Source organism: Leucopleurus acutus, assembly GCF_964270905.1.
Source record: "Leucopleurus acutus genome assembly, chromosome: X".
In the NCBI taxonomy this organism is placed as follows: Eukaryota; Metazoa; Chordata; class Mammalia; order Artiodactyla; family Delphinidae; genus Leucopleurus; species Leucopleurus acutus.
Window position 1 is genome coordinate 41,942,544 of NC_139148.1, and position 27,936 is coordinate 41,970,479.

Here is a 27,936-nt window from a genome sequence, read left to right on the forward strand (position 1 = left end):
CAGCGCCAGTGCTCAGCAATGTGAGTTTAGAGGCTTCCTCATCCTCTGTACGGAATGGACACTACTCCAACATGGCGTACTCCATGAGGAAGCGCAACCTGGGCGCGGCCATGTTCCCCGCCTGACAATGCTGCCTAGGGGCACTGAAGGCAACTAAACACAGACTCCGTAACATCTCCATGTTGGCTCTGGCTGACTGCGGCTTCGAATGTGATTTTGCGCATGTGGAGAACCACGCCCCTTCGTGTAAAGCCCCAAACCCCGAGAAGGGGCGGTGCTAGGGGTGGTGACCGGAAACTGCTGCGGTTTTCGGCCGCGGTTTAATAGTTGTTGTCAAGAGGATCCTAATGCTCTTTGCCGGAGGGATGTGGAGGTGATGGGGACCCGGGGAGGGTGAGTGTTGGGGAATTCTGTGTGGTCAGTGATGGAATCGGTTGTCTGAATGTAGTTGGATGATTCGCTTGTTATTTTTCAGGCTTTCCTCTTTTCTCACATCAACGTTAAGGTCTTAAAATTCACTCTGAGACCCACAAGGTTTGGTGCATTATGTTATAAGTGTTTTCTAAGAGTTGATTATTATTTTTTTGCTCATGAATTATTTAAAAGTGCGCTTTCATTTTACAGAAGTTTATCTTTTTACTAGACTTCTAACCTTAGTTTTCTGTGGTTAGAAAAATGTCTACATGAAGCTCATTCCTTGAAATATGAGGGGAGTCATGGCCTAGTCCTTGGTGAATTGTTTTATAAATGTTCCATGTATAATTCGAAAATAATATTTAATTGTTTAGTCGTCAATTGTGTTGTACAAAATTTGTACTTTTTTCCCCTGCTAGTTCTATTACAGAGAAAGGAGAGATTAAGTCTTCACTGTGATGATGATTTGTTCATTTCTCCTTCCTGCTGTCCATGATACATTTTGAGTTAAGTTTTATATAAAGTGTGAGACTTAGATCAAGGTGCATTTATTTGGCTGTCCAATTACTCAAGCACCGTTTGTTAAAAAGACGGTAGTTCCTCCACGGACTCGTTCTGTACCTGTGTCAAAAATAAATTTGCCATACTTTTGTGTGGCTATTTCTAGGTTCTCTATTATGTTCCATTTATTTATGTGTCTATGTGTCTTTTATCATGAATGTGTGTTGAATTTTGTCAATACTGTGTGAATTTATATGGTTTTTCTTCTTTGGCTTGTTAATATGGGGGAATGCCCTTATTGATTTTTGAATATTGAATCAGCTTTACATTCCTGGAATAAGCCTTACTTGGTTGTGGTGTATAATTCTTTTTTTATATTGCAGGAATTGATTGGTTAATGCTTTTTTTTGAGGATTTTTGTGTCTAAGTACGTGAGAGATGTTGGTCTATAGTTTTCTTTTTTTGTACTTTCTTTTTCTGGTTTTAGTATTAGGGTAATACTGATCTCAATAAATGAGTTAGAAAGTGTTCTCTTCTATTTTCTGGAAGAGATTGTGTAGAATTATGTTATTTTTCTTTAAATGTTTGATAGAATTCTCCAGTGAAACCATCTGGGCCTGGAAATTTCCTTTTGGAAGCTTTTGATTATGGCTTCAATTTCTGTAGTAGTCAAATGACTATTCGGGTTATCTAATATCTTTTCAGAGTATCTTCATATTTAATAGTGGGTAAGTTGTGGGAGTCTCTGTTTTGTGAGGAATTGGGCTATTTCATCCAAGTTGTTGAATTTATGTGCATAAAGTGGTGTGTGGTATTCCCTTACTTTTCTTTTAATGGCTGCAGGATCTATAGTTATATCTCCTGTTTCATTTCTGATAATGGTAATTTGTGTCTTATCTCTTTTTATCTTTGTCAGTCTTGCTAGAGGATTACCAATTTTATCGGTCTTTTCAAAGAACCAGCTTTTGTTTTCATTGATTTTTCTCTATTGTTTTTGTTTTCAATTTTATTGGTTTCTGCTCTTATATCTATTACTTCTTTCTTTCTATTTGCTGTGGGTTTTCTTTGCTCTTCTTTTTCTAGTATCTTATGGTGGGAGCTTACCTTACTGATTTAATACCTTAATTCTTTTCTAATATAAACATTTAGCATTATAAATTTCCCTCTCCACGCTGCTTTATCTGCATCCCGCAAATTTTGATATGTTGTATTTTGATTTTCATTCATTACTTTTTAATTTCCCTTGAGACTTCCTCTTTGATCCATGGATTATATAGAAATGTGTTGTTTAATTTCCAAATGTTTGGAGACTTTCCTGTTACCTTTCTGTTATTGATTTCTAGTTTGATGCTATTATAATCAGGGAACATATGCTGTATGATTTCAATTTATTAAGGTTTTTTTATGACCCTGGAGAATGTAGCACAGGTGCTTGAAGAGAATGTGTATTCTATTAGTGTCTGGCTGCAATAGAATGGGTATGTTCAGTTAGGACACCCTTTTCTTGGTCCTTTGATTAAGGGGAGCAGGCTTTTCTTAGAGCTTTTTTTGTCTGTAGCTATTGATGGTTCTGAGTTATAAGCTTTTCTAGTGCCCTGTTTGTGATATATGGGAGGGAAAATGAAACCCAGGGAACTCACCGCTGTGTTGTTCCTTAGGCCCTGAGGTCTGTGGACTGTCTGCCTTTCCTTTTTACCTTTCAGAGTCTTTCTGTTTGTATTTGCTGTTATGTCATTTTTTCCCTGGTCTCTTCTACATTCATTATTCTCTTCTACCTGTATTTTCCTGTATTAACTTTGTTAATTTACATTTTGCTAGGGAAGCATCTGCTTCACATCAATATTAAAATATGTTGCTATACAGTTATGCATAATATCCCGCAATAACTACTTTGAAACACTGCCTGATCTGGGAAAGATTCTCATTCTGTCTCTCTCTCCCTCTCCCTTTCCCTCTCCCTCTCTCTCTCCCTTGCTCTCTCTCTCTTTCTCTCTCTCTCTCTCTCTCTCTCTCTCTCTCTCTCTCTCTGTGTGTGTGTGTGTGTGTGTGTGTATGTTTTTAAACTCTTCTTTATCTCATTTGCTAGGGGGTTATCTGTGACATCCGTCATTTTAAAGGACCAGCTTTGTTTTCTTTAAACTCCCATTGTTATATTTATTTGACTTATTTAAGGTTTTTATTAGTTACTATTTTCCTTTCGGGGGGGTTGCTTCATTTTGGTTTTTTTCTACTTTTGACGTTTTAGATTGAATACTTAGCTCTTCTTTGTTTTTATTTATTTATTTATTGTATAAAACATTTACTTTGTTGGTCTTTGGGGGCAGTTTGATACATCACCAGTGTATCACAGCTGAGCCATTAATCTTGTAGCTTCCTCACCATTAACTGGTTCATTTTTATGACACTGCTGAGGAGTCCGCTGTTTCTGCAGAGGTTCAAGAGAAAGGCCTTTTAAGAAATGTGCAGGTTCCTTTTGTATATCTCCAGAAGCTGTTTCCACTCTATTAACTTTTTCATCATTCACAGTGTTTATCTTCTTAAGATTAGTGGTAACTGGTTTTTGCTGTATTTTTTTTTTTTTTTTTTTTTTTGCGGTACGCGGGCCTCTCCCTGCTGTGGCCTCTCCCGTTGCGGAGCACAGGCTCCGGACGCGCAGGCTCAGCGGCCATGGCTCACGGGCCCAGCCACTCCGCGGCATGTGGGATCCTCCCGGACCGGGGCCTGAGCCCGTGTCCCCTGCATCGGCAGGCGGACTCTCAACCACTGCGCCACCAGGGAAGCCCGGTTTTGCTGTATTTTTTAACCTTAAAGTTTTTTGGCTGGCTCTATGGAATACATTCCTGGACTTCTGCCCTCTTAGTTTGTTCTTGGCCATTGTCTTTGATACCCTCGTGCAGCTGCTCAAGCTCCAGGTGATACCATCTGCACCTGTTATATTTATTTTTAATTAAAAATAAAGCCATTTAAATCTATAAATTTCACTCTGTATACAACTTTAGCGTGTTCCATGACTTCTGGTAAAAATTGTTTAGCTTCTGTATTGATTTCCGACTTTGATCCTGGGTTTTTTAGCAAAGTGTTTTTTTTTTTTTTTTTTGCGGTACGCGGGCCTCTCACTGTTGTGGCCTCTCCCGTTGCGGAGCACAGGCTCTGGACGCACAGGCTCAGCGGCCATGGCTCACGGGCCCAAGCCGCTCTGCGGCATGTGGGATCTTCCTGGACCGGGGCACGAACCCGTGTCCCCTGCATCGGCAGGCGGACTCTCAACCACTGCGCCACCAGGGAAGCCTGTTTCTTTTCTTTTAAAACAGATTTATTTACTTAGATATATAAAACAGACTTATTTATATATATTCAATACCTTAAGATTCACCCATTTAAAGTATACAATTCAGTGGTTTTTAGTACATTTAGTACATTAGTTGTTCAGTCATCACCACAATCTAATTTTAGAATATTTTCAACACCCCAGAAAGAAACCTTGCACACATTAGCAGATATTCACCATTCATGCCACCCCCTACCCCGAGCCCTAGGCAACTTCTAATCAGTTTTCTGTCTCTATATATTTGCCTATTCTGGACATTTCATATAAATGGAATCATAAAATATGTGGTCTTTGTGACTGGCTTCTTTCACGTAAGATAATGATTTCAAGGTTCATTCACGTTATAGCGTGTATTGGTACTTCTTTTTTTATTGCCAAATAATATTCCATTGTATGGACACACCAAATTTTGTTTATCTGTTCATCAGTTGATGGACATCTAAGTGCTTTCTGCTTTTGGGCTACTATGAATAATACTGCTGTGAATATTTGTATACAAGTTTTGGAGTGGACATGGGTTTTCATTTCTCTTGGTAGATACCTAGGAGTGGAACTCCTGGGTCATATGACAACTCTATGGGTAGCATTTTGAGGAACTGCCAACCTGTTTTTCAGAGTGGCTGCACCATTTTACAATTCTACCAGTAATGTATGAGCTCAATTTCATTCACATCTCACAAACACTTGTTACTATCTTTTTTTGCCATCTTTGTGTATATGAAGTAGTCTCCTAATGAATAGAACATTTTTGATTTTTAAAAATATTTATTTATTTTTTGGCTGCGTCGGGTCTTAGTTGCGGCATGCAGGACCTTTTGTTGTGGCATGCAGGCTCTTCGTTGCAGTGCGCGGGCTCCAGAGTGTGTGGGCTCTGTAGTTGCAGCAGTCAGGTTCTCTAGTTGTGTCGCACGAGCTTAGTTGCCCTGTGGCATGTGGGATCTTAGTTCCCTGACCAGGGATCAAACTGGCGTCCCCTGCATAGCAAGACAGATTCTTAACCACTTGACCACCAGGGAAGTCCCAGAACGTTTTTGGTTTTGATTACATTTCCCGAAGGACTAATGACGTTGAACATCTTATACTATAATCAGAGAATGTAGTCTGTCAATTCCCAACATTCAGACATCAACAAGATTTTTTGTGTGGCCAGGTTATTTGATAGAATTTTGTAAAAGTTCCATGGGTGTAAGAAAAGAAAGCATATTCTCTTTCTTTGGCACAACATCATCTTTATGTGTTTAAAATTTAATTTGTTCATACCTTTAATTTTATTTTACTCCTTATTTCTTTTACTCTGTTGTTTCCTCTTCATCTCATTTCTTACTTTTGTTGTCCTAATTAAGTTCCTCTTCATTTTATGTGATATTTACCCTTTCCCAACAAGAATGACTATATCTGTAGTGCCTGTATTAGTTGATCGTAATGAAATTGTACCTCAATTTGGACACAGAGACACCCTCCCCTCCCTAGTTCCCTCAACAGGAGAAACATTTTTCACCTCTGGATGTTTTTGAGGTAATTAAAAATTTTAGTCCCAGGCTACTAGTATTTTCCTTATTGCATATCTCTTCTGTTTTAAGAAACTTTACTTAACATTTTTATTCCAAATTACGGTCATGTTTTCAACATTTGTTAAATAGAACCATGTTTATTTTGAGCCTCCCACATAAAAGGTACCATGTGATGTACCACTGAGAATGTGAACTTGAAAGCCAGGTAGACTGAGTTTGATTTAACATCACAAACCTCTGTTTCTGTATGCATAAAATGAGATAATAATAACTACAGCAACACATGGATGACGTGATTGTTGTGCAAATTAAATGAGGTACCTCCTTCTGTATATTACATGAGTCCTTGTAATACCAGTACTTGCTAATATGAATTAAATGTTTACCTGGGCCAGTCTGGTGCTGAGTGCCTTAAACACATCATCTCATTTAATTTTCACAACCCCTTGAAATAAATAGTTTTGATTTGTTTTGGGAAAAAAATCTGAAGAAACGTTTTCATATTCATATAGCTAAAGGTTGGCAGAGCTAGAAATGAAGCTTTTATTAATTTTAGTCTAAATCTCATGGTCTTGCTCATATTCCATTGTAATGAATAACTTGAATTGGTGTTGATGTGGCTTTGTCTACTCCACAGTATCCAGTGTCGTGAGCTATACTTCGGTGCCCTCAGGAAGCGCTTGTGGGGTGAATGTTGAATGCCTGACCAAGTGGACACTGTCTTTCCAGGTTTCTTGGAGTCTCTGTGGAGCCCCTGGGCCAGACCCCATAGTGAAGGCTGCAGGATCTTCCTTCAGGCCCCAGCAGCTCTGGTTGAGTCCACAGGTGCCCACCTGACCTCGGGTTCCTGGGAAGAGTGGAGTTGTCAGCAAGAGAGCCCGGGTGCTTAGGCCCAGGGGGAAGATGCCAGCCAACCGGTGCGCTCCTGGGCCATCCCTGGCCCTGACTACAGGGGGGTGTGACAACTCCTGTGAGGTAAGGAAGAAGAAGAGGTGCCCAGGGACTGGAATTCATCCAGAATGAAAGATAATATCTCATTATTTGAATTTGTATGACTTTTTTTTTAACCAGGCAACATAATCAGGGGGTTTTTATTGGATTTATTTCCCTTATGTGAATTTCCTTTTCCTGTCCATTGCTGATTTATTTATTTTAGCTTATGGATGTTTACAGTTGTTTTGAATATTAAGGTTAATAACCCTTTATCTTTCTTATATATTTTTGTGAATATTTTTTGCCACTTTGTAATTTGAAATTAGTTTCTAGTTTTATTTATAAGTGGCAAAAGGTGCCAAGTAGTTTTTGAAGTCTTCTTAAAACCGTGGCTCTTCCCTGCTTTGTTTCTCCCAGATTCCAACTCCCTAGAAGCAAGCATTCTTAATCTTTTTAATGGATTTATTTTTTTTTCGTTTGGGGCATTATCTATTGACTTTCCACTATGGAAGGTAGAGGTTCAGCTTTTCCTTGCACCTCCACTCATATACACATTTGCCTCTAGCTATCACTGTTTTTATTAGATCTACTGTCAGGGTTTATTATTGTGACTGTTTATAGTTAAGTCATGTAGTGTCCTTGCTGTGATTACTATTTCTGTACAACTTTTCCTTTTGCCTGGAATTAACTATTTTTTTTCTGGTTTAGTCATTTCTTTGCTTTACTATATACATATCAATAATTCAACTCCAAATTCTTTCCAGTTGTTTAAATCTCCACTCTGTATATTCAAACATATTAGGTAATGATCATAGTGACAATAATTATAAACACTCATATAATGTTTACTATATGCCCAGCACTGTTACACACACACTACATATACTAACTCATCTTCCTAACAACCTGGAGAAGTAGGTACCATTGTTATTTCCACTTTATAGAAGGGGGAACTGGGGCATAAAGAAAAACTATCTGGCCCAAGTTAACACAGCTAGTAATGGAGGGGGGGCTATCTCAGCTCTGGGTATCATGTCTTCTCTTTGAAGAAATCTCTCCTGGACCTTACTGATTCACTGAAGGCTGGTTTGGTTGCTCTCTCAGCTTCACACACAGCTATGACCTTGGTGTGTTCTGTTCGCCATCCCTCAGGAAATCCTTTTTACCTCTGTCTTGTGTCAGATTTCCTTTCCTGGGAATCCTGTCCTTCCTTCCTGTTTCCTGGATCCTGTGTCTTCCTCTTTCTTGGTTTACCCCCTAATTTTTTGGAGCACATCCTCCAATATGTCCCTGAGAATGGATGCATGACAGGTGAACTTTATGAAGCTTTGCATGTCTGAAAATGTCATGCAAAAATGTATTTATATAATATATATAATTGTATAAATAAACTTATAGAAGTAATAAAAAGTAATAAATACCATGGAAATATATTTATTTGACCCTGATACTAAATTTATCTTTTTGGCTGGGTATAGAATTCTAGGTTGGAAATCATTTTTGTGTAGAATTTTACAAGTCTGTTTCCAGTCTAGTCATTTTCTACCCATACACACGTTTTCTCTGCTTTTCAAAAAACTATTCTTGTTCAGTTGTTGATCCTCCATATTTTAAATTCTTTGTCCTACTGATTTCCATTTCTTTTTCTTTTGCTCACCTTTCTAGTTTTTTTTTAAACTTCACCTCCCAGGTTTTCTTCTATGTCTCTCATTAATGCTGTTCTATATTGTTGGAGGATGGAAGCAATGAAAAGTGCCCACCAAACTGGGAAGGTATCTTGAGACTGAAAAATGAGGCAGGCAGCTCCATATAATCAATGGATCAGTTTATTGTTATAGGGTAACTTACTCACAGGGTGGGATCAAGGGGGCGATGATCCAGAAGTATTTGCAGCTGCATTCTGCACAGCTGAGGGACGATTGGGACAATTTCATAGTTAACCTAGGGTATGGGGGTACGTGCTTGGAAACAGGAAGTGCATTCCTAAGTCAAGATTTATGAATGGGTAACTGGTCTTATGAGCACTGGGAATATGTCAGTGAAGGTCTTCATTATTGTTTATAAATTTATTTTATTTTTATTTATTTTTGGCTGTGTTGGGTCTTTGTTGCTGCACGTGGGTTTTCTCTAGTTGCGGCAAGCAGGGGCTACTCTTCATTGTAGTGCATGGGCTTCTCTTGTTGCGGAGTGTGGGCTCTAGGCGTGCAGGCTTCAGTAGTTGTGGCACGCGGGCTCAGTAGTTGTGGCTCATGGGCTCTAGAGCACGGGCTCAGTAGTTGTGGCTCATGGGCTCTAGAGCACAGGCTCAGTAGTTGTGGCACACGGGCTTAGTTGCTCTGTGGCATGTGGGATCTTCCTGGACCAGGACTTGAACCCCTGTCCCCTGCAATAGCAGGCGGATTCCCAACCACTGCGCCACCAGGGAAGCCCTTCATTATTGTTTAAAGACTACCAGAGCGTAGAGGCCACCAGACCTAACGATCGTGAAACAATATCTATTAACTACAAAGCCCTTGGTGACAGAGAAGAGGCTTACCACACAGTACAGCTCTAGGCAGGGTCATTGGAAGGACAGGAGGAACTGCAGAGGCCCAAGATGGCATCTGTTATGATGACAACCATACATAAGTTTTTATTTTAAATAGCTCTGTTTCTTTTCAGGATATTCCCTTATAATAGCATACTATTTTTGTTTTATGGATGTAGCATCTTATCACTCTAAGGACATTAGTAATAGTTTTTTAATCTAATTTTTAAAAAGTAATAGACACATGGCTCAAAAATAAAAAATTTAAAAGTATATAAAAATTTAAAATATACAAAGCTATATAGTCTAAATTCTCTTACCCATCTTTCTCCTATCTGTTCATCTCTCTTTAATACATATAACCAAGTTAGTTAGTTTTCTCTGCATGAGTTTCTTTATGCAGATAAAAGCAGCTGAGAACTCCTTTTAAGTTCATGAAAGGTGTCCCACAAAACAAATTTTTATCAATTTTTAGTAACTTTAGGTCTTTTGGTGAGATAGAATATGAATTATAAACAATGCTGCCATGAACATTTTTGTTCATGTCTTGTCATGTACATGTGTCCACCCCTTTCTTGACTATATGCATAGGGGTGGAGTTAGTGGGTCGTAGATTCAGCCTATCTTTTAAAAATGTTTTTATTGTGAAATATAACATATATCCAGAAAAGTGTGCAAAACAGACATGTACAGCTCAGTGATTTTTCACTATATAGGTCTAGAAAATACCCATAGTCAGCATTCCAGAATCCCCCTACTTCCAAAGATAACTACTCTACTGACTTTTATGATAATTACTTCCATTGAGAAGAAAATCACAAGACACAGAGTGGAAAAAGAAACAGACAACAGAGGAGTTATATCCAGGATGTATAAAGAACAACAAAACAATAAGAAAAAGCAGACTACCCAGTAGTCAGAGGCCTTATTTGAATAGGTGTGTAACAAAGGAAGAAATCCAAATGACTAATAACACCTGAGATGTTACTCAATCTCTTTAGTCATCAGGGAAATGCAGAAGTTAAACCACAATGTAATACCACTACACTCCCACCAGAATGGCTAAAATTAAGAAGTCTAACAATGACAAGTGTTAGCAAGGATAGGGGGTCATATCAGTAGTTCATATACTCGTTTCAGCACATATAGCTGCTGCTATGTTAGCTCATATCAGCAATTCATATGCTGCTGGTGGGAGGGTAAATTGGCACAATCTCTTTGGAAAACATTTTAGCCTTCTTTATCAAAGCATACATAGACCATATGAGGAAACACTTCTAGGAAAATACCCAAGAGAAATCCTTGGCTAATGTACCGGGACACACATTTAAATGCTCCCTGTAGCATTACTTGTAACAGCAAGAAACTGGAAATAACTTAAATGTCCATCAATAGTAGAATGGATACAAAAATTGAACATAATATTGAGTGAAAGAATCCAGACACAAAATAATTTGTATTGTTTTAATTTATGTAAATTAAAGCAGAACAAAACCATATTGTACAGGGATGTATGGTTAGGTGGTGAAACTCAAAAGCAAGTGCTTACTATCAGAGGCAGGATAGTGGTTTCCATGATTGATGGGGAGACTGGGTGGAAGGAGGGAAAGAGGCATGAGGAAGGCTTCTGAGGTGGCAATGTTCTGTTTCCAGACCAGAGTGGGAATTATGTAGGTATTTGCCTTGAATAATTAGTTAAGCCAAATATTTACGTTTCATGTATTTTTTGAATGAGTATTATATTTTATAAAAATCTTTTGAAAAGGAAAAGAATATCTACCCTCCAATTTTGACCGCAGTCTCCCATAAACCCTTTCCAAAGACAGCTACAAAAACATACATACATACACACACAGACACACACACACTCTGCTATAGCCATTTTTAAACTTCCAACACTTTTCTCATTTAACAGTAAATCTTGGTGATCATTAAATGTCAGTAGATATAATGAGTTGCCTCATTCTTTTTAAAGGCTGAATCTTATTCAATTATATGGATATATCACAATATAACCAGCCCCCCGTTAATAGACATTTAAGATGCTTCCAGTCTTTTGCTATTACAGACAATGCTGCAATGAAAATCCTTATTTCATCCTTCTACATATTTCAGTTGACACAAGAGGGAATATGTTTAAAGAGAAATTTCTGCAAATGGAATTCTCAGGACAAATGATATATATGCATTTTTATTTTTGATTGATATAGCAAAATGACCTTCTTTGTGAGTTGTATCAGTTGTATAAGAATGCCTGTTTTCACCATACCCAGGACAGAAGAGTGTCTTGTCATATTTTTCTTTTTGGCCCATATAATAAGTTAAAACATGGTATATTAGTACAGATCTAATTTGCATTTCTCATGTTATGACTAAGGTCGAATATATGTAATTGTGTTTAAAGATCCATTTATATTATTTTTCCTGAGCTGATTTTAAATTTCCTTTGCCCATTTTTCTATTAGGTTTTTGCTATTTACGTATTAATGACAGTAGCTCTTTGTCTGGGTCTGTCTCTGGGTCCCAAATATTTTCCCTCAACTTCTCAGTTGTCTTTTAAAGGAAAATATTGACTTTTTCTCCGTGCATTTCACATAATTGTGCTTATCAATCTTTTATGTCCTCCAAGCTTTGTGTCATAAGTAGAAGGCCTTCCCCATTGCTCAGCTATATTTAAAAAAAAATTCTTGCATTTTCTTTTTAGTATTGGTACTTTCATGTTTTTAGTTTTGCTTTTTACTTCTGTGACTATCTGGATTTCTGGTTGTTGTTGTAAAGCCTTAGCTAGGGATCAATCTTCCTTTTCTTCAAGATGCCTACACATTTGTCCCATTACCAGTTATTGAATAACCTATATTTTCCCCACTAATATGCAGCACTACATTAGGATATATATATATATATATATATTTATATTCTAATACATAACTCTGGGTATATTTATGCACCTTATTCTCTTCTGTTGATCTAATAGTCATAGTCTTTATGATTCTAATTTCTCTGTATTTATAGTTTATTCTAATACATAGGAGGGCTAAGTCTCTGATTACTCTTCTTTTTCAGAAATTTACTGTTTTCTTGACTATTTTATTTTCCGTACACAATTTATAATCAGCTTACCAAATTTAAAAATAATCCTCTTGTCATTGTCAGCGAGTTTGCATTAAACTTGTATTTTAAGATACGACCATTCGTCTCTTTATGATAATTCAGATTTACTACTAAAGTACAGAGTATGTCTGTGTTTTTTTCAAGTAATCTTTGCATTTTCCATTAGTGTGATAAAGTTTTCTTCTTCAAGTATATTTTTGACATCAGTGCTTGTTTCTGTTACCTAAATGAAAAAATACAATGCAAATGTATATGAACGTATATCATTACAAAATGGAACTAAAATGACAATTATACACACAGATAGTTGGAGAGTGAGTGAAAGGAAAAACAAAGAATCCTATGGTTCTCTTATTCTTGTTCAGGAGAACGATATAGATATTGATGGACCTTGTTAGAGAAACAAGCGTATACTTATGGTTCCCTTTTCTCCACATCCTCTCCAGTATTTATTGTTTGTGATCTTTTTAATGATGGCCATTCTGACTGGTGTGAGGTGATACCTCATTGTAGTTTTTATTTGCATTCCTCTAATAATTAGCAATGTTGAGCATCTTTTCATGTGCCTATTGGCCATCTGTATGTCTTCTTTGGAGAAATGTCTGTTTAGGTCTTCTGCCCATTTTTTTGATTGGGTTTTTTTGTTGTTGTTATTGAGTTGTATGAGCTGTTTGTATATTTTAGAAATTAAGCCCTTGTTGGTCACATCATTTATAAATATTTAAGGGAGACAGATTTCTAATCTCAGTCATTCATGAGACAGAATGGGGAGTTGGAGGGTCTGTGTCTGGCCTTGTCAGCAGATACAGGCAAAAGGAGAAAGGTCTGCATTTGTTCTTGTCACAGGTAAACAAGGGAGTCGTTTGCAAGTCGTATGGGGGTCATGGGAAAGAGTGGACAGCCAGACTTAGATAAATCATGTGGGAAGAATGGTTGTTTGTGGTAGGTCATTTCTCAAAAAGGAATACAAGTAGGTAGGAGGGATTTCTTAATTGTCACTGTTTTCAGGGCTCAGGTGAAGTTCGACATTGTCGGGGTTCTCAGTTCTGTTTGAAAACTTGCGTCCTAGATGTCCATGCCCCCGGCCACATGGCATTCTTCTGCCCCACAGAATGGCTGAGTGATGACCAAGAGAAGTGGTTCAGGGAGACATTTGGAGGTGTTGGCAGGTGTTTTGCGTGTGAGATGCAGGAGCTGGGACCCTACCTGCTGTTTCTGACAGACTTCTTAGCAAGATTAAGGGGAATGGTGAGAGCATCCTGGTCGTAGGTATTGGAAGACCTGACAGTTAAATTTAAGGCTTTTGCAACAGTTTGGGAGAGATGTGCCAGGGCATTTTCCTTTGTGAGGAAGGCTCCAGGGGGTGGTTCTGAAAGGCAAAGATCATTAATGCCTGTCCCTTTCCTGTACCTCCTGAGGTCTGAGGTGTTTCCTCTTCAGGTTCTGTGTTGTTCCTCATCCTCTACTGACACAAAATCATTATGGCCCATTCTAGTAGCTATAAATTCACCTCCCCCTGCCCAATTATCTTCTACTAGTTCCCAGACCTTTCACCTGAATGGGTCAGGTACAAGAAAGACAAGGGCATTTTTATAAACTCACAGAGATCTGTTATGTTGTGCACTTTGGCCCATAGTAAGCAATGTACTGAACCAAGTAGTAATTAGCCTTGTGATCTAGGACAGTGTCCATCCAACCAGAGAATCCAGGTAGCTGAACCAGAATTAAATTTCAGTCTCTCAGGCTCCCTCCCTGCTGGCTGGGCTGCCACGCAGAGGGTTACCAGCCAGGCTGGTCTGGGGTCGCTAGGTGAAAGAAAGATTATACCCAGGAATGTTCAGCGGAGGATCCCAGATTGTTAAAATATGTCCATATAACCCCTGATCACTAATTACCCAGGGAGCAGCTGAAAGGAACTGATTACTTTCTGGGGAGAGCCATATTCATTGACCCAACTGCTTTACTAGGGTGTGTGGACCAGAAGGAGGCAAGGGTGATAGAGTCTGAAATCCTTTTGAGTCCATTTCTGAGGAGGCCATTCCAACACTCGACAATACCAGATGCTGGTGGATGGTTGGGGAGTGTGGAAGTCCATCAGATACCTTGACTATCAGCCTATCATTACATGGCTTTTGCAGTAAAAGGTGTACCGTTTTCAGGCTGCAGATAAATAGTCCAGGATGCTGAAAACTTGACACAGACTAATTCTAAGGGCCACAGCGGTGTGGCTGGAGTCAGCTGAGCAGACTGCAACACTTCAACCTGAAAAAATGTCAACAATGGTGCAACAGTGGTGACATCCCTGAGAGCAGGCTCTTGAGGTGTGATGCTGTATGCCAGGAGCAGGCGGGCCCACAATTCATGCAGTGTGTCCTTCCTCATCCCAATGGGTCATCTTTTAGAAGGAGTCATGTTTTGGCAGGCAGTGGTAGCTTCTGCGTCAGAAAGCTATAGTCTTGCAATTTGCGCCCAGTCTGTGATGATGGTTGTGTTGCCATGTCCGTGTGATGATGGATGCAGAAAAGCAATAGCAGTAATATAGGCCCTGAAGGCTCCATCAGCAGTGTGATTCCAGTCAGTATCATCAGAGACTGGACCCTTACCATGGGCACCTACGTGGGTGACCCAGACCGTTTAATTAGTAGCCTTGTTTTGTTTCCATGGCCCACAATACCAAAGAAGGCTGCCCAGTCTCCCAGCCTGTAGTCTTCCAAGTGGGAGACTGAACAGCTGGACATTGGCAATAGCTTAAGAGTCAATAGATATCAAAGGGAATGTTGGCCAGAGTTACAAGCATAGGCTTGAGTTCTGCCTGCTGAGGGGAGTGCTCACATCCATCCTCAGTTCTACTAAGGTTGAACAGCCACAGAGCCTGGTAGAAACCATTAGATTCCAGCTTAGACCACTCATTAGTGGATCAGGTCTAGGCATTTGAGGGATCTTCTATGAATCGAGTGCCCCATGAAGCCCAGCAGCCTTGCTCCACGGTTGGCAGAGTGGGAAACAGATTTTCCCCCAAAGGGAAAATCTGTCCCATTTTCATGTGAAGCCAGGCCAGCTGTGCTCTTGAATATATTCTTTCCTTTTGACAAATGAGGCTTTTGGGCCCTTCCCATCTTGTTAGTCATCGAGTCTGAATTGACCTACCCCCAGAGGGGAGTATCAAGCTGGAGGGTTTGCAAGGCCTCCATGAGTTAGGTGTTCAGTTTCGACAAGGGCCCAGTAGTAAGCTAATAGCTGCTTTTCATAAGGGGTATAGCTAGTAGGTGTGTAAGGAAGATGACAAAGCCTGTACCCTAGGGGGCTTTTCCAAACGGAGGCTGCCCCCCGTTGCTAGCAGCCCCAGTAGGCAACACCATCAGTTACACGGACTGGTAGCTCAACAGGGTCATTTAGGCTTTGGGGACCCTGAAGGCAGAGAGCAGAGAATGTGCCACAGCGTGCCAGATAGCATCCTACACTGACCGTTGGTTTGGGCCTCACTCAAAAGACATTGTGGTTTAGCCAACATAAAGGATCAAATAGAATGTCCAGGTGAGGCACATATTGTCTCCCATTCCCAAAGAGCCCAGTGTGATGTTGGGCTTCCTTTTTGGCATAGGGTTCAAAGAGATAGAAGTTTTTCTTTGCAAGAGGGATAGAGCATCGTCCATCCACCCAGAGGTCCCAGACACTTTAGTCGAATTTTGTCAGGGTTTACCAGCGACCTCTGATGGCAAAGGCGTAATAATACTATGGGCGGAGCCATTGAAATTAAGGCTTCCGACTGGCTAACCAAGAAGACTTCATCTATATAGTGAAAAGTTTGGACAGCAGAGGGTAGAGGCAGTCTCGCCAAAGCCTGACCCACTCACTGGTGTGAAACGCCGAGGTACTCTCATTACTTCTGGGAGAGCACTGCCAACGTATATGGAAGGCCTTGCCATGTGAATGCAGATTGGTCGTGGTCCTTGGTGTCAAGAACTGTGTAGGGGCTGAGATTTTACCCTACTAGTAAGCTAAGAAGTTGGCTTGCCACAGTTTCAAGTATGTTGACAGAGGCCATGAGACTCCTGAGTCAGTGATGGGAGACTTTATTTGTCACAGAAAAATCAGTAGCCAGAGTCAGCATGGTTGCATGTTAGGGAAAAAAAATTAAATCTCATAGCAACCCAGGAAATATAAATATGCAAATATAAAATAGAAAGAAAATTGTTTTGTTATTGAATAAGCATCAAAGCAGACCACAGTGTGCATCACAAGCAATTAGCTAAAGAGATTGCAAAGACAGAAAGAAATCTCACCCTTTTCTGGGACAGAGCAGATAGAGTCCATTACCTGCTTGTTTTCAAGATAAATGATAACTTATCAAGTCCTCATGCAAGAGGACTTGACAGGACAATTCAGTCTACATTCTTTCATAGTTCATCCTAAGTTCACCTGGTAATGGGAGTGGCCATCTGTGCTAGTTAATTGCCTTTATCTAAAGGCAAAATCAAACTGCTCCTGTCTCTATGACAAGCAGGTAGTTCCAGCTTAGAGCCAGGTGCCTAGGCTAAGCTCCCAGGGTGACAGGGAGATAGGGTGCTATCTTTCTTCCTTGTTATCTACATGTCAATGAGGTGTCTCCCAGACCCTTAAGAAAAACATTCCTGGGTTATAATGCTGACAAAAGGCTTATTTAACCTTTTAAAAGATTTACATACATATAAAAGGGGCAGAGGGAGGATTTACAAATACCAGGTTTCTCAAGGAAATACTCTAAGAAAAGGGTGGGGGGAGGGAGTCTCCTCTTTTGGCAACAGGGAAAATTCCATTTTTTTTTTATCCTTACAACTTTCCTTTTATAATAACACCACACTTTTATAATTATCTCACTGCATTTTCTACCTTTCTGTGGGCAGTTTGCTGCCACCTAAATATCTAGTAAGTCCACACAATAGCTAAGCACAGCAATTAGGAAAATTACCATAGGGTGAATTTTAAAAGTCAGTGCAATATATGCGTTGGGGGAAAAAACCTTTGAATATGTCTTACCAGTAGTTAAAGCACATTCTTGATTAGCAATGTTCAAAAGCTCTCTGTTCCTCATATGTTACTTTTACAAACTGTTGTATTATCTTTATTCCTTGCTCTTTCAAATGATTAATTATTTAAGTATTATTTTGTAGTTCCTTATGAAGTCTTACCCAGTCCAAGGCCAAGGAGTAGCTCTCTGGGGGCCTGATAATTAATTTTTGTTTGTTTGTTTTTTGATGTGGACCATTTTTAAAGTCTTTATTGAATTTGTTACAATATTGCTTCTGTTTTATGTTTTGGTTTTTTGGCTGGGAGGCATGTGGGATCTTAGCTCCCTGACCAGGTATCCAACCTGCACCCCCTGCATTGGAAGGTGAAGTATTAATCACTGGACCACCAGGGAAGTCCCTAATTAAGATTTTTTTGTGGCTGCTTCCCACTAGCTATCGGTTTTATGTTTGGTAGTGTATATATGTCCATGACACTCTCTCACTTCGTCCCAGCTTACCCTTCCCACTCCCCGTGTCCTCAAGTCCATTCTCTACATCTGCGTCTTTGTTCCTGTCCTGCCCCTAGGTTCTCCAGAACCATTTGTTTTTAGATTCCATATATACCGTGTAGCATACGGTATTTGTTTTTCTCTTTCTGACTTACTTCACTCTGTATGACAGACTCTAGGTCTATCCACCTCACTACAAATAACTCAATTTCGTTTCTTTTTATGGCAGAGTAATACTCCACTGTATATATGTGCCACATCTTCTTTATCCATTCATCTGTCTATGGACGCTTAGGTTGCTTCCATGTCCTGGCTATTGTAAGTACAGCTGCAATGAACATTGGGGTACATGTGTCCTTTTGAATTATGGTTTTCTCAGGGTATATGCCCAGTAGTGGGGTTGCTGGGTCATATGGTAGTTCTATTTTTAGTTTTCTAAGGAACCTCCATGCTGTTCTCCATAGTGGCTGTATCAATTTACATTCCCACCAACAGTGCGAGAGGGTTCCCTTTTCTCCAGCATTTATTGTTTGTAGATTTTTTGATGATGGCCATTCTGACTGGTGTGAGGTGATACCTCATTGTAATTTTGATTTGTATTTCTCTAATGGTTAGTGATGTTGAGCATTCTTTCATGTGTTTTTTGGCAATCTGTATATCTTCTTTGGAGAAATGTCTATTTAGGTCTTCTGCCCAGTTTTGGATTGGGTTGTTTGTTTTTTTGGTGTTGAGCTGCATGAGCTGCTTGTACATTTTGGAGATTAGTCTTTGTCAGTTGCTTCATTTGCAAATATTTTCTCCCACTCTGAGGGTTGTATTTTCGTCTTGTTTATGGTTTCCTTTGCTGTGCAGAAGCTTTGAAGTTTCATTAGGGCTCATTTGTTTATTTTTGTTTTTATTTCCATTTCTCTAGGAGGTGGGTCAAAAAGGATCTTGCTGTGATATATGTCATAGAGTGTTCTGCCTATGTTTTCCTCTAAGAGTTTTATAGTGTCTGGACTTACATTTAGGTCTTTAATCCATTTTGAGTTTATTCTTGTGTATGGTGTTATGGAGTGTTCTAATTTCAGCTCGGTGCTTTGTGACCACCTAGAGGTGTGGGATAGGGAGGGTGGGAGGGAGGGAGACACAAGAGGGAAGAGATATGGGGATATATGTATATGTATAGCTGATTCACTTTGTTATAAAGCAGAAACTAACACACCATTGTAAAGCAATTATACTCCAATAAAGACGTTAAAAAAATAAAAAGAAAGAAAAGATTTTTTTTTCTTATAAGCCCAATGAATTTCTCCCGAGTTCCTGTTGTTCAGTAATTAACATCACACGGACATAATGTAGCCCTGCAGTAATGGTTCCATCTCCCCAAATAGTATTTCCCAGATGCAAAACACAGAGACAGCCATGGTCATTTCTAGTATATTATTATGAGGCACCCTTTGAAGGGTACAGATTGAACTTCCAGTGCTTAATGTAGTTTTAATTATTTTAAGTCTTGAGGAACAACCCCGTCTATGGGCCGTTGCTTGCATTGGTCCAAATCAATAACAGGCATGCAAATCTCCCTGAATAATAGGCATCTACTTTTGTTTATCCATACTGGGACTGGAGAGAACTTGCATCCTAAAATTAATACAGTGACATAAGACCTATCTTCTGCAGTCGCTATCTATAAATGCCAGGTTTCTGTTTGTCTATTAATTAGATGCTGTTTTAAACCATTCTTCTGTCCCTTCTGGTATAGTCATAGTGCAATACCTGTTTGTTCCCTTGAATATGCTGTAATTCTGAACTAGTGATGCTGTCCTAGAGTTATTTGATAGCTAACTGCTCCTGGACTGTACAGATGAGTGGCTCTGAGACCTATGTGGTGATTTTTTTTGCCCCATCATTAAATTATTCCAAACAGTCCGATTCCAGAATTTTCTCAGTTTCCATTTGACTTGAGTTTCCATGGCTTTTAAACATCTTGCATGATGTGATTCCATGCAGTTTGCTATTGTATTATGTGTTTTTGTAGTTATCCCAAAGCACCAAGTTTATTATTCAAAATCTCATTACCAAAAGAGTTAGCTATACCTGTGCCTGTTCCTGTTTCTTCCAGGATTGTATTCCGATAAGCCTTCTTTTGCCCTTGTGTGGTCCCAAACAGGCCCCTTAAACAGATTCCATAGTGGGAGGGCTCAGGGATACAAGTCTAGTTGTGAAGACTGATTTTAGCCTCAGATATATTAAGAGAAACTATCCACCTATAATCCTAGGGGCTATTAAAATAGACTCAGGGCATTACCATGTTCCAAACGTAGTAGGGAGATCTCGTTTATATATATCTTACAGGGTCTGTTGATAGGATTCTCACCAGTTTGTATGATGTAATTTACCATCACTATCTCTACAGCTATCAGTAGTCTTATTGAACCAAACCCTTACCATAGTAAAGGCAAGAGAACAATTCCCTAGTAGGATTACTCCTACAGTTCTCTTGATTGTAGTATAGTTAAGAGAGTTCTTTCTTCTATAACGATCCTTCCAGTCAAACTAGTTAAAACATTTTTGTGTCAAATTTAGGGCTGGAGTATCTTGATGCATATTAGTTACTTTACTTTGGTATTATAAAAAATTACTAATGAATATGGTTCCACCTTTACTCTGCCAATAATTGACTTGTTTGACTTAAAAGTCCAGATCATGTCTATTCTGAGAATACAATATGGAGTTGATTAGAAATATGTAATTGTGGAGACCATTACTTGGAGTATAGAAAAAAAAAGCAGTATAATATGTGTTTTCTAGTAAAATCTGATTCTTAGGTAGTTGAAATAACTCTGCTGTGACTAGGACAGCAAGGCAGTTATGAGAATGGTAATGTTTGCTTGTAGGGGAGGAAAAAATAATTTTCTTTCTACCCTTCTAAGTTCTTGGCTGAGACCCCTTTAATAAAAGATAAATTAATAAGAGAAAACAAGTTTATTAACTTACATACCTCATGTATATATGGGAGATACCCAGGGAACAATGAGTCACTCAAAACGGTGGCTTAGAATTCCGGCTTATATAGCATCTTCAGCAAAGAACAATAAATTTATGGGGAAACGACAGGACAAAGGAAAGCAGTTTTAGGTTTCCAAGGGCAGCATACTGTGGGAACATAAATATATGGGAGAAGGCTAATGGTAGATAAAGGCTAGTTAATAAAGTTCGTTATGTAGGTGCCATCTCCAGGCTGATAGGGTCTAAAGTTGCCTCCCATGATTAACTTTTGTCCTTCCTGGGAGAGAGGAGAGGAGAGACATCTTTGAAAATTTATATCTTTTTAAAAAAATTTTTATTGGAGTATAGTTGGTTTACAATGTTGTGTTAGTTTCTGCTGTACAGCAAAGTGAATCAATTATAGATATACATATATCCACTCTTTTTTAGATACTTTTCTCATATAGGTCAATACAGAATATTGAGTAGAGTTCCCTGTGCTATTCATTGATCCTTATTTGTTATCTATTTTATATATAGTAGTGTGTATATGTCAGTCCCAATCTCCCATGAAACTTTATATCTTACTTTTAGGCAAATGGGAGGGCAGGGAGCTTTTCTTGTACCTGCTTCTTCTCAACTGCATTCAGCTCAAAATAATCCTTATGCCAAAGTGACATATTCTGCTACTCTTCAACCTCATTTCAGTTGAGCTCAATACCAGTATCAGTCACTCTAGAAAACTTAAGTTTCAAGTCCTTTGTGGGAGCGACAGTCCAGTCCTCCTGAGGTACTGGCTTCATAGGGAAAGCATGAATCCAACTGTATTTTTTCTTTTACTTGGAAAGATCCCTCCCAGTGTGGTGACAGCCTGTCTTTTCCTGGGACTCTTTTATGTAGATGAAATCTCCCTTTTGATAGAGGTGGCAGACTTTCCAGGGGGTCTTTCCAGGTTCTTATGACTTTATGTCTCAGGGTTTCTGGGGAAGAGAGAAACCCTTTTAAGAATTGAATATGATTATGGGAAGATTCAGTTAAATTAGGCACAGGACATGGTCTCAGACCAAAATTCATAGGCCTGCTAAACATAAGTTCAAAGAGAGTGATTTCATGCTTGCTGGCAAGGGTTGCTCTAATTTTTAACAAGCTAGTGGTAAAGCTGTAGGCCTTTTTAACCCTAATTGGTTGCTGAATCTTGGCCAATGAGTTTCTTTAGAGTTTGATTCATTTGCTGTACATGTCCACAGGAATAAGAATGATAGGCTATATGATAGCTTGTAGAAATCTGTAAACATTTTTGTAATTCTTGAACAGCAGTGGAAATAAATTGACTTTTTCTGTCTGATTCAACGTGCTCTGGTATCCCCAAAGTGGAAATTACGTTTATTAAGGGAACCTATACCATTGCCTGAGCACTGGCTTTTTGAAGAGAGGAAAACTTCAGGCCATTCTGACATCATACACACCATAAGTAGACAAAACCTCCTATGTTCTGCAAGCATTACTTCTATGAAATCCAACTGCCAGCAGTTCCTGTTGGATGGGAAGTTGGTTGGGGAAAACTTCTGGTGCTTACCTTGGGAGTGGCCTGCAAAGAATTCTGCTGACAGATAGCACATCTCTTTAATATGTTTTGAATAAGTTCATCTCTTTGGTAGGTGTAGTGAGAGTCTTTAAAATGCCTTTATCAATGGTGAAAAACTGAAAGCATTTCCACTAAGATCAGGAACAAGACAAGGTTGCCCACTCTCACCACTGTTATTCACCATAGTTTTGGACGTTTTAGCCACAGCAATCAGAGAAAACAAAAGAAATAAAAGGAATCTAAATTGGAAAAGAAGAAGTAAAGCTGTCACTGTTTGCAGTTGACATGATACTGTACATAGAGAATCCTAAAGATGCTACCAGAAAACTGCTAGAGCTAGTCAGTGAATTTGGTAAAGTAGCACTTCCGGGGGCTGGAATGGGGGAAGGGCTCTCCCACCTCCATGGCCTCCTTGCCTCCCCAGGGAGAGGGGAAAGGAGTCAGCCAGCTGTCAGTGCTAGAAGCTTCAGGATCACGCGCTCGGACAGCGGACTTTCTCTAAGAGCCCGTGCGCCCATCCTCAACCAGGAGAAGACGCTCAACCTCCCACATGTCCCGTCCACCTGGGTTTCAGAGGATCTTGCCTTCTGACCCGGAGGCAAAGGGATTGAAGCCATCGTCTTCCTCCCTTACTAGAAACACAAGAAGAAGCTGAGAGTGAAACACAAGAAGAAGCTGAGAGTTACGTGGCCGGATCAACCCAGGCTCCCAGTGCAGTGTTAGGACTGAGGGCCCCAAGGGGGGAAAGTGGGAGACTCGCCCCTTCCAGCTCATTCGCACCTGCTCCCTCCGCCCTGCTGTGGGTCGGGCTCTCTGCCAGCGTGGCCTACCCCTTGCGTAGCTTTTGTGATTTGATGTTCTGTTTATTTACTAAGTGGGCAGGTTACAGGTGTGGTGCAGGAGTCCTGAGGTTTTGCTGCTGTATACTTTTTTTCTTTTTAAGATTTTGGTTTGTCAGGCTTGCTATGTTCATTTCACGCAGCGAGGGTTTTCTCGTGCCCGAGACGGCCACGGCCAGCAGGAGTGAGCTTTATTGTGTGAAGAGTTCAGGGAGGTCTGTGTCTTTATGCCTGTCTTACCCCTAAGTACTTCATGACCTTTTTTTTTTCTTAGATTCCATATATATGTGTTAGCATATGGCATTTGTTTTTCTCTTTCTGACTTACTTCACTCTGTATGACAGACTCTAGGTCCATCCACCTCACTACAAATAACTCAATTTCGTTTCTTTTTATGGCTGAGTAATATTCCATTGTATATATGTGCCACACCTTCTTTATCCATTCATCTGTTGATGGACACTTAGGTTGCTTCCATGTCCCGGCTATTGTAAATAGAGCTGCAATGAACATTGTGGTACATGACTCTTTTTGAATTATGGTTTTCTCAGGGTATATGCCCAGTAGTGGGATTGCTGGGTCATATGGTAGTTCTATTTGTAGTTTTTTAAGGAACCTCCATACTGTTCTCCATAGTGGCTGTATCAATTTACATTCCCACCAACAGTGCAAGAGTGGGGGAAGGGTAAGCTGTGACAAAGTGAGAGAGTGGCATGGACATATATACACTACCAAACGTAAAATACATAGTGGGAAGCAGCCGCATAGCACAGGGAGATCAGATCAGCTCAGTGGTTTGTGACCACCTAGAGGGGTGGGATAGGGAGAGTGGGAAGGAGGGAGACGCAAGAGGGAAGAGATATGGGAACATATGTATATGTATAGCTGATTCACTTTGTTATAAAGCAGAAACTAACACACCATTGTAAAGCAATTATACTCCAATAAAGATGTTAAAAAAAAAAAAAAGAGTTCAGGGAGGGAGGTGCCAGCCTGGGGTATCAGTTCCCAAAACCAGGGTGACGGTACCGTTCTGAACACTTCACTCACTCGCCTTTTACTTGGGCCGCCCGACTTCCTGTTCTCGCTAGAAAGAGAAGTAATTTTCCAAACGAGGAGCAGGCCAAACACCGAAGGAGCTGGGCTTGCCGGCCGCTTCCCACCCTGCAAGAGCTAGCGTGGTTGGTTTGGGGTTTGGTTTTCACGATTTCTGAGTTAAAACTGCAGGCCGCTTCTGCCTTCCAAATCCCGCACGAGGGCACAGGTGCGTGGCGAGCATCCCAAGTGGCTGTAGCCATGTTTTAGCTGCTTGGAGACAGACAGTGGTGTTGAGGATGACACGGCCTGTCAGAAAATACCGGTTGAGGCAGACTTCTTGTATGCATATTCTACAGCACCTGGTTACTATTCCTGGCGAAATTCAAAGGACGGATCCTGGTTCATCCAGTCACTTTGTGCAATGCTGAATCAGTACGCTCACAAGCTTGAGCTTATGCATACTCTCATTTGGGTTAACTGAAAGCTAGCGATAGAATTCGAGTCCTTTTCCACTGATTCTGCTTTTCACGCAAAGAAACAGATTCCTTGTATTGTGTCTATGCTCACAAAAGAACTGTTATTTTTAATCACTAAAGAAATGGATGATTTTTTTAAATTTGTATGCCAAGTGAGGAAACGGTGTAACTGATACTATATTTTCCTCTCTCATTTAAATCTAATCTAATCCCCCAGGTGATACTTGGAAACATGTCACTTTCATAGAAATAAAACTACTATGAAGCTACTTCAGACACAATCAGGTAGTTGAAATTGAATTTAAGAATAAATAAAAATGGATAGTGGTACAGTCATTATGAGAGGATTGTAAATTAACAGCTCTCATAATTAGTAAGTTTTAGTGCTTATGCTATGCTACAGATTTTCAAGGAATTATGGAAGAAGTTAAACATTGCAGTAATGTATTTCATTGATATGGATATGTTGTTGTATCAGAGAATGTGTTATGGTTTTTGTCAAACTATAGAAATGATGATGTGGAATAATGTATCCTAGAAATTGGTGGTCCGTGTGCGTGGTCAAAGGCTTGAAGACCTTGATCTTAGAATTAGTATTTGGAGATAAGACAATGGTATTTTTACATCACTTCTCTGAGCACATGGTTTTTTGATGCATGTCTTTGTTGTTAAAAGAAAAAATCATGTTTAGTATTGAAAAAGGAACTAAATGTTTTAATTGAAAATGTGTGAGAAAACTAAGTTGACGCTCTCAAGGTTAAATGCAACATTAATAGAGGGAGACAGAGTTAGGACTATAAGGTGCTGAAATGCAACTCTTCCCACTAGCTGCTGGGCCTCGCTCGCATTCCCACAGAATATCTGAAGGGCTCTTATGTCAAAACCTCAAACTTTGATCACACTGATAGCAGCATGAATTGAAGAAACTCTGTAGGAACATACTAAAATACAACTTGCAGAATACACAGTGAGGTGTAAGGAAGAAACAGTAAATCAAGCATCTGGGCACTCCGTAATTAGAAGAATAGTTGGAGGTTGAACAGGGACACAGCGCAGCCTATGTGATGAAGGCAGAGCCATAGACTGCGGCTTCAGGAAAAGGAATGCTGGCTAATTATCTTCATAGGTACTGGTGTGCCTGGAGGATGCTCCCAAGGCAAGAAGCTCCAAGAAAGTGAACCAAATCAAACTTCTGAAATGGAAATTTTCCAAAGATGGTGAGAGTCATAATAAAAATCATAGCACTCTTTTTTTTTTAATTTTTCAATGATGGCTTTTAACTGGATGTTAAATCAAATTCTTATCTGCCTTTTTGTAGATAGCACATTATATAAAATACACTTAGCACCACTACCAATGTAACGGATACACTGAATAACAGTTCACTTCTCACTTTACACTGAGGGGGAGAAGGGCTGCGGTTGTCAGCCTGTCAGAAATTAAGTATGTAAATTAATGCTTAAGTGTATGAATTTGAATATGATTTACAAGAGGCTTGGAGTGTTGTTGGGGGAAAATACTGAGGTTTCTCTCTCCCCTTCAAGGTTAACACGTGCTCAGTGACCTTTACAGACTGCACGCGGGCATGGGTGTGCCCATGTGTGCACTTGGCCACCGAGCTTTGGCCGGGAGCTGAAATACTCGTGAAGAGCAAATCCTGGACTCCTTCTGGAACGCCCCTTTCTGCCATCCATGAATGTCAGCCCATAATAGCAATTTCATTAGCATTTCCTCATTTTCCAGTATAAGCAGTGAGTGTGGCCTGATAATATGGGCCCTCATCCATCCTTTGCAGAGTATGGGAAAAATCATAGCACTCTTTGTAGTAAAATTTTTCAGCATGTTAAGTTGTATTCTGTTGACATTTACAATCAAAGGAGAATGATACTGTTATGATCATATACTGTTCTCTGAAATGAATGGACCATGGCACCCAGGACTTTATCAGTCATCCAGTCTTCCCTCCTTTGGTGCCAGGGAAACTGAAGGCCAGAGAGGAGAAGCAGCACAGCCCCCAGCCAGGGAGGCCTGGCTCCGAGCCTTCTAGCTCAGGAGGTGTTGAGCTGTCCCTGCATCGCTGTATCCTGCTGGTTTTCAGTCTGACATTTCCTGTGAGCTTTCTTTTTTTTTTTCTTTAAAGCAAGATTTATTACTAGAGATATTTCATAATATAAAAGAGCCAATTTAACAAAACAATATAAAAATTTTATATCTGTACACAGCTAATAACATAGCCTCAAGATAATAAAACATAAATGGAGAAAAAAAAGAGAAATAATCAAATCCATACTCAGTGGAAAATTTAACATACCTCTTTCAGTTACTGAAAGAAAAAACAGGCAAAAATTCAGATATAAAAGACCTGAACAACATAATTAATGAACTTGAGCCAACAAAAATATATAGAGCACTGTAACCAACAACTTCCGGGTACATATTCTTTTCAAGAGCACAAGGAATGATTATAGAAATAAACCACATGCTGTGCAATAAAGTTTTTAATATGTCATTTTAAATTATCATTCAGCTAAAAATATTTTTAAATTTCCTTTTTTTGTCCCATGAATTACTTAGAATCCTGTGAGCTTTCTTTTGCTAAAAGAAAGGAACTCACATTTATAAATGAGAACTATTTGTTTTGACTATGTCTGTAACTTTTTCTAAGTAAGTGAAGCATGTAGTGGTATCTTAAGGTGTGTTTCTGTGTGGCAGTTTTATAAAAAATTGGTTATTATGAATTTTTATTCCCAAATATAAATTTTAACTTAAAAATATAAAACTAAAACACTTCAGTGGTGATCTATTACTAAAAGAATTCATGCTATTTCATGATCAGACTCCAGCCTACTTCCTTGGATTTTTTTTCTCATAATTGCCTCCTTGAGATATTATATAATCTCTCCTTTTCACAAAGCTGTTCGCTCTTTCCTTAATTACTGTGTATTTTCCTGTCTCCACACCAATTTCTTTGTCTTTTCTGGAAAACATTTTCCCTTACTTATCTCTATCACACTTATTTTTTCCAGGATTCAGTTTAAACTGTACCAGCTCTATGGAACCTAAACCTACATCCCCAGTAGAATCAACTGTTTTCTCTTTGGGGCCCACATTGTACCCTGAATATATTTATAATATACACTTTTTTTGTGTGTTTTTTGAAATGAGTTATATTTGAACGACATTGAATTACCCAGATCTTAAATGGT

The 27,936-nt window shown here is 39.4% G+C and overlaps 2 protein-coding genes across 2 annotated transcripts in view; one reads left to right on the forward strand and one right to left on the reverse strand.

Moving 5' to 3' along the window:
• Nucleotides 1-336: 336 nt before the first annotated feature.
• Nucleotides 337-27,936, forward strand: part of LOC309978556 (uncharacterized protein) — a gene marked incomplete at its 3' end in the record, with an annotated part of 64,032 nt that continues 36,432 nt past the window's right edge. The window contains exons 1-2 of the mRNA XM_082865092.1: nucleotides 337-393; nucleotides 6,484-6,729. Of these exons, the coding sequence (XP_082721218.1) occupies nucleotides 6,658-6,729 (72 nt within the window). The 5' untranslated portion in view covers nucleotides 337-393; nucleotides 6,484-6,657. The remainder of the gene's footprint in view (nucleotides 394-6,483; nucleotides 6,730-27,936) is intronic.
• Nucleotides 3,234-3,790, reverse strand: LOC309978555 (ribosomal biogenesis factor-like; the record flags this gene model as incomplete). The annotated part of the gene is made up of 2 exons (XM_082865091.1): nucleotides 3,234-3,631; nucleotides 3,707-3,790. The coding sequence occupies 2 exons, from the start codon at nucleotides 3,788-3,790 to the stop codon at nucleotides 3,260-3,262; spliced, it is 456 nt and encodes a 151-aa protein (XP_082721217.1). The 3' UTR covers nucleotides 3,234-3,259.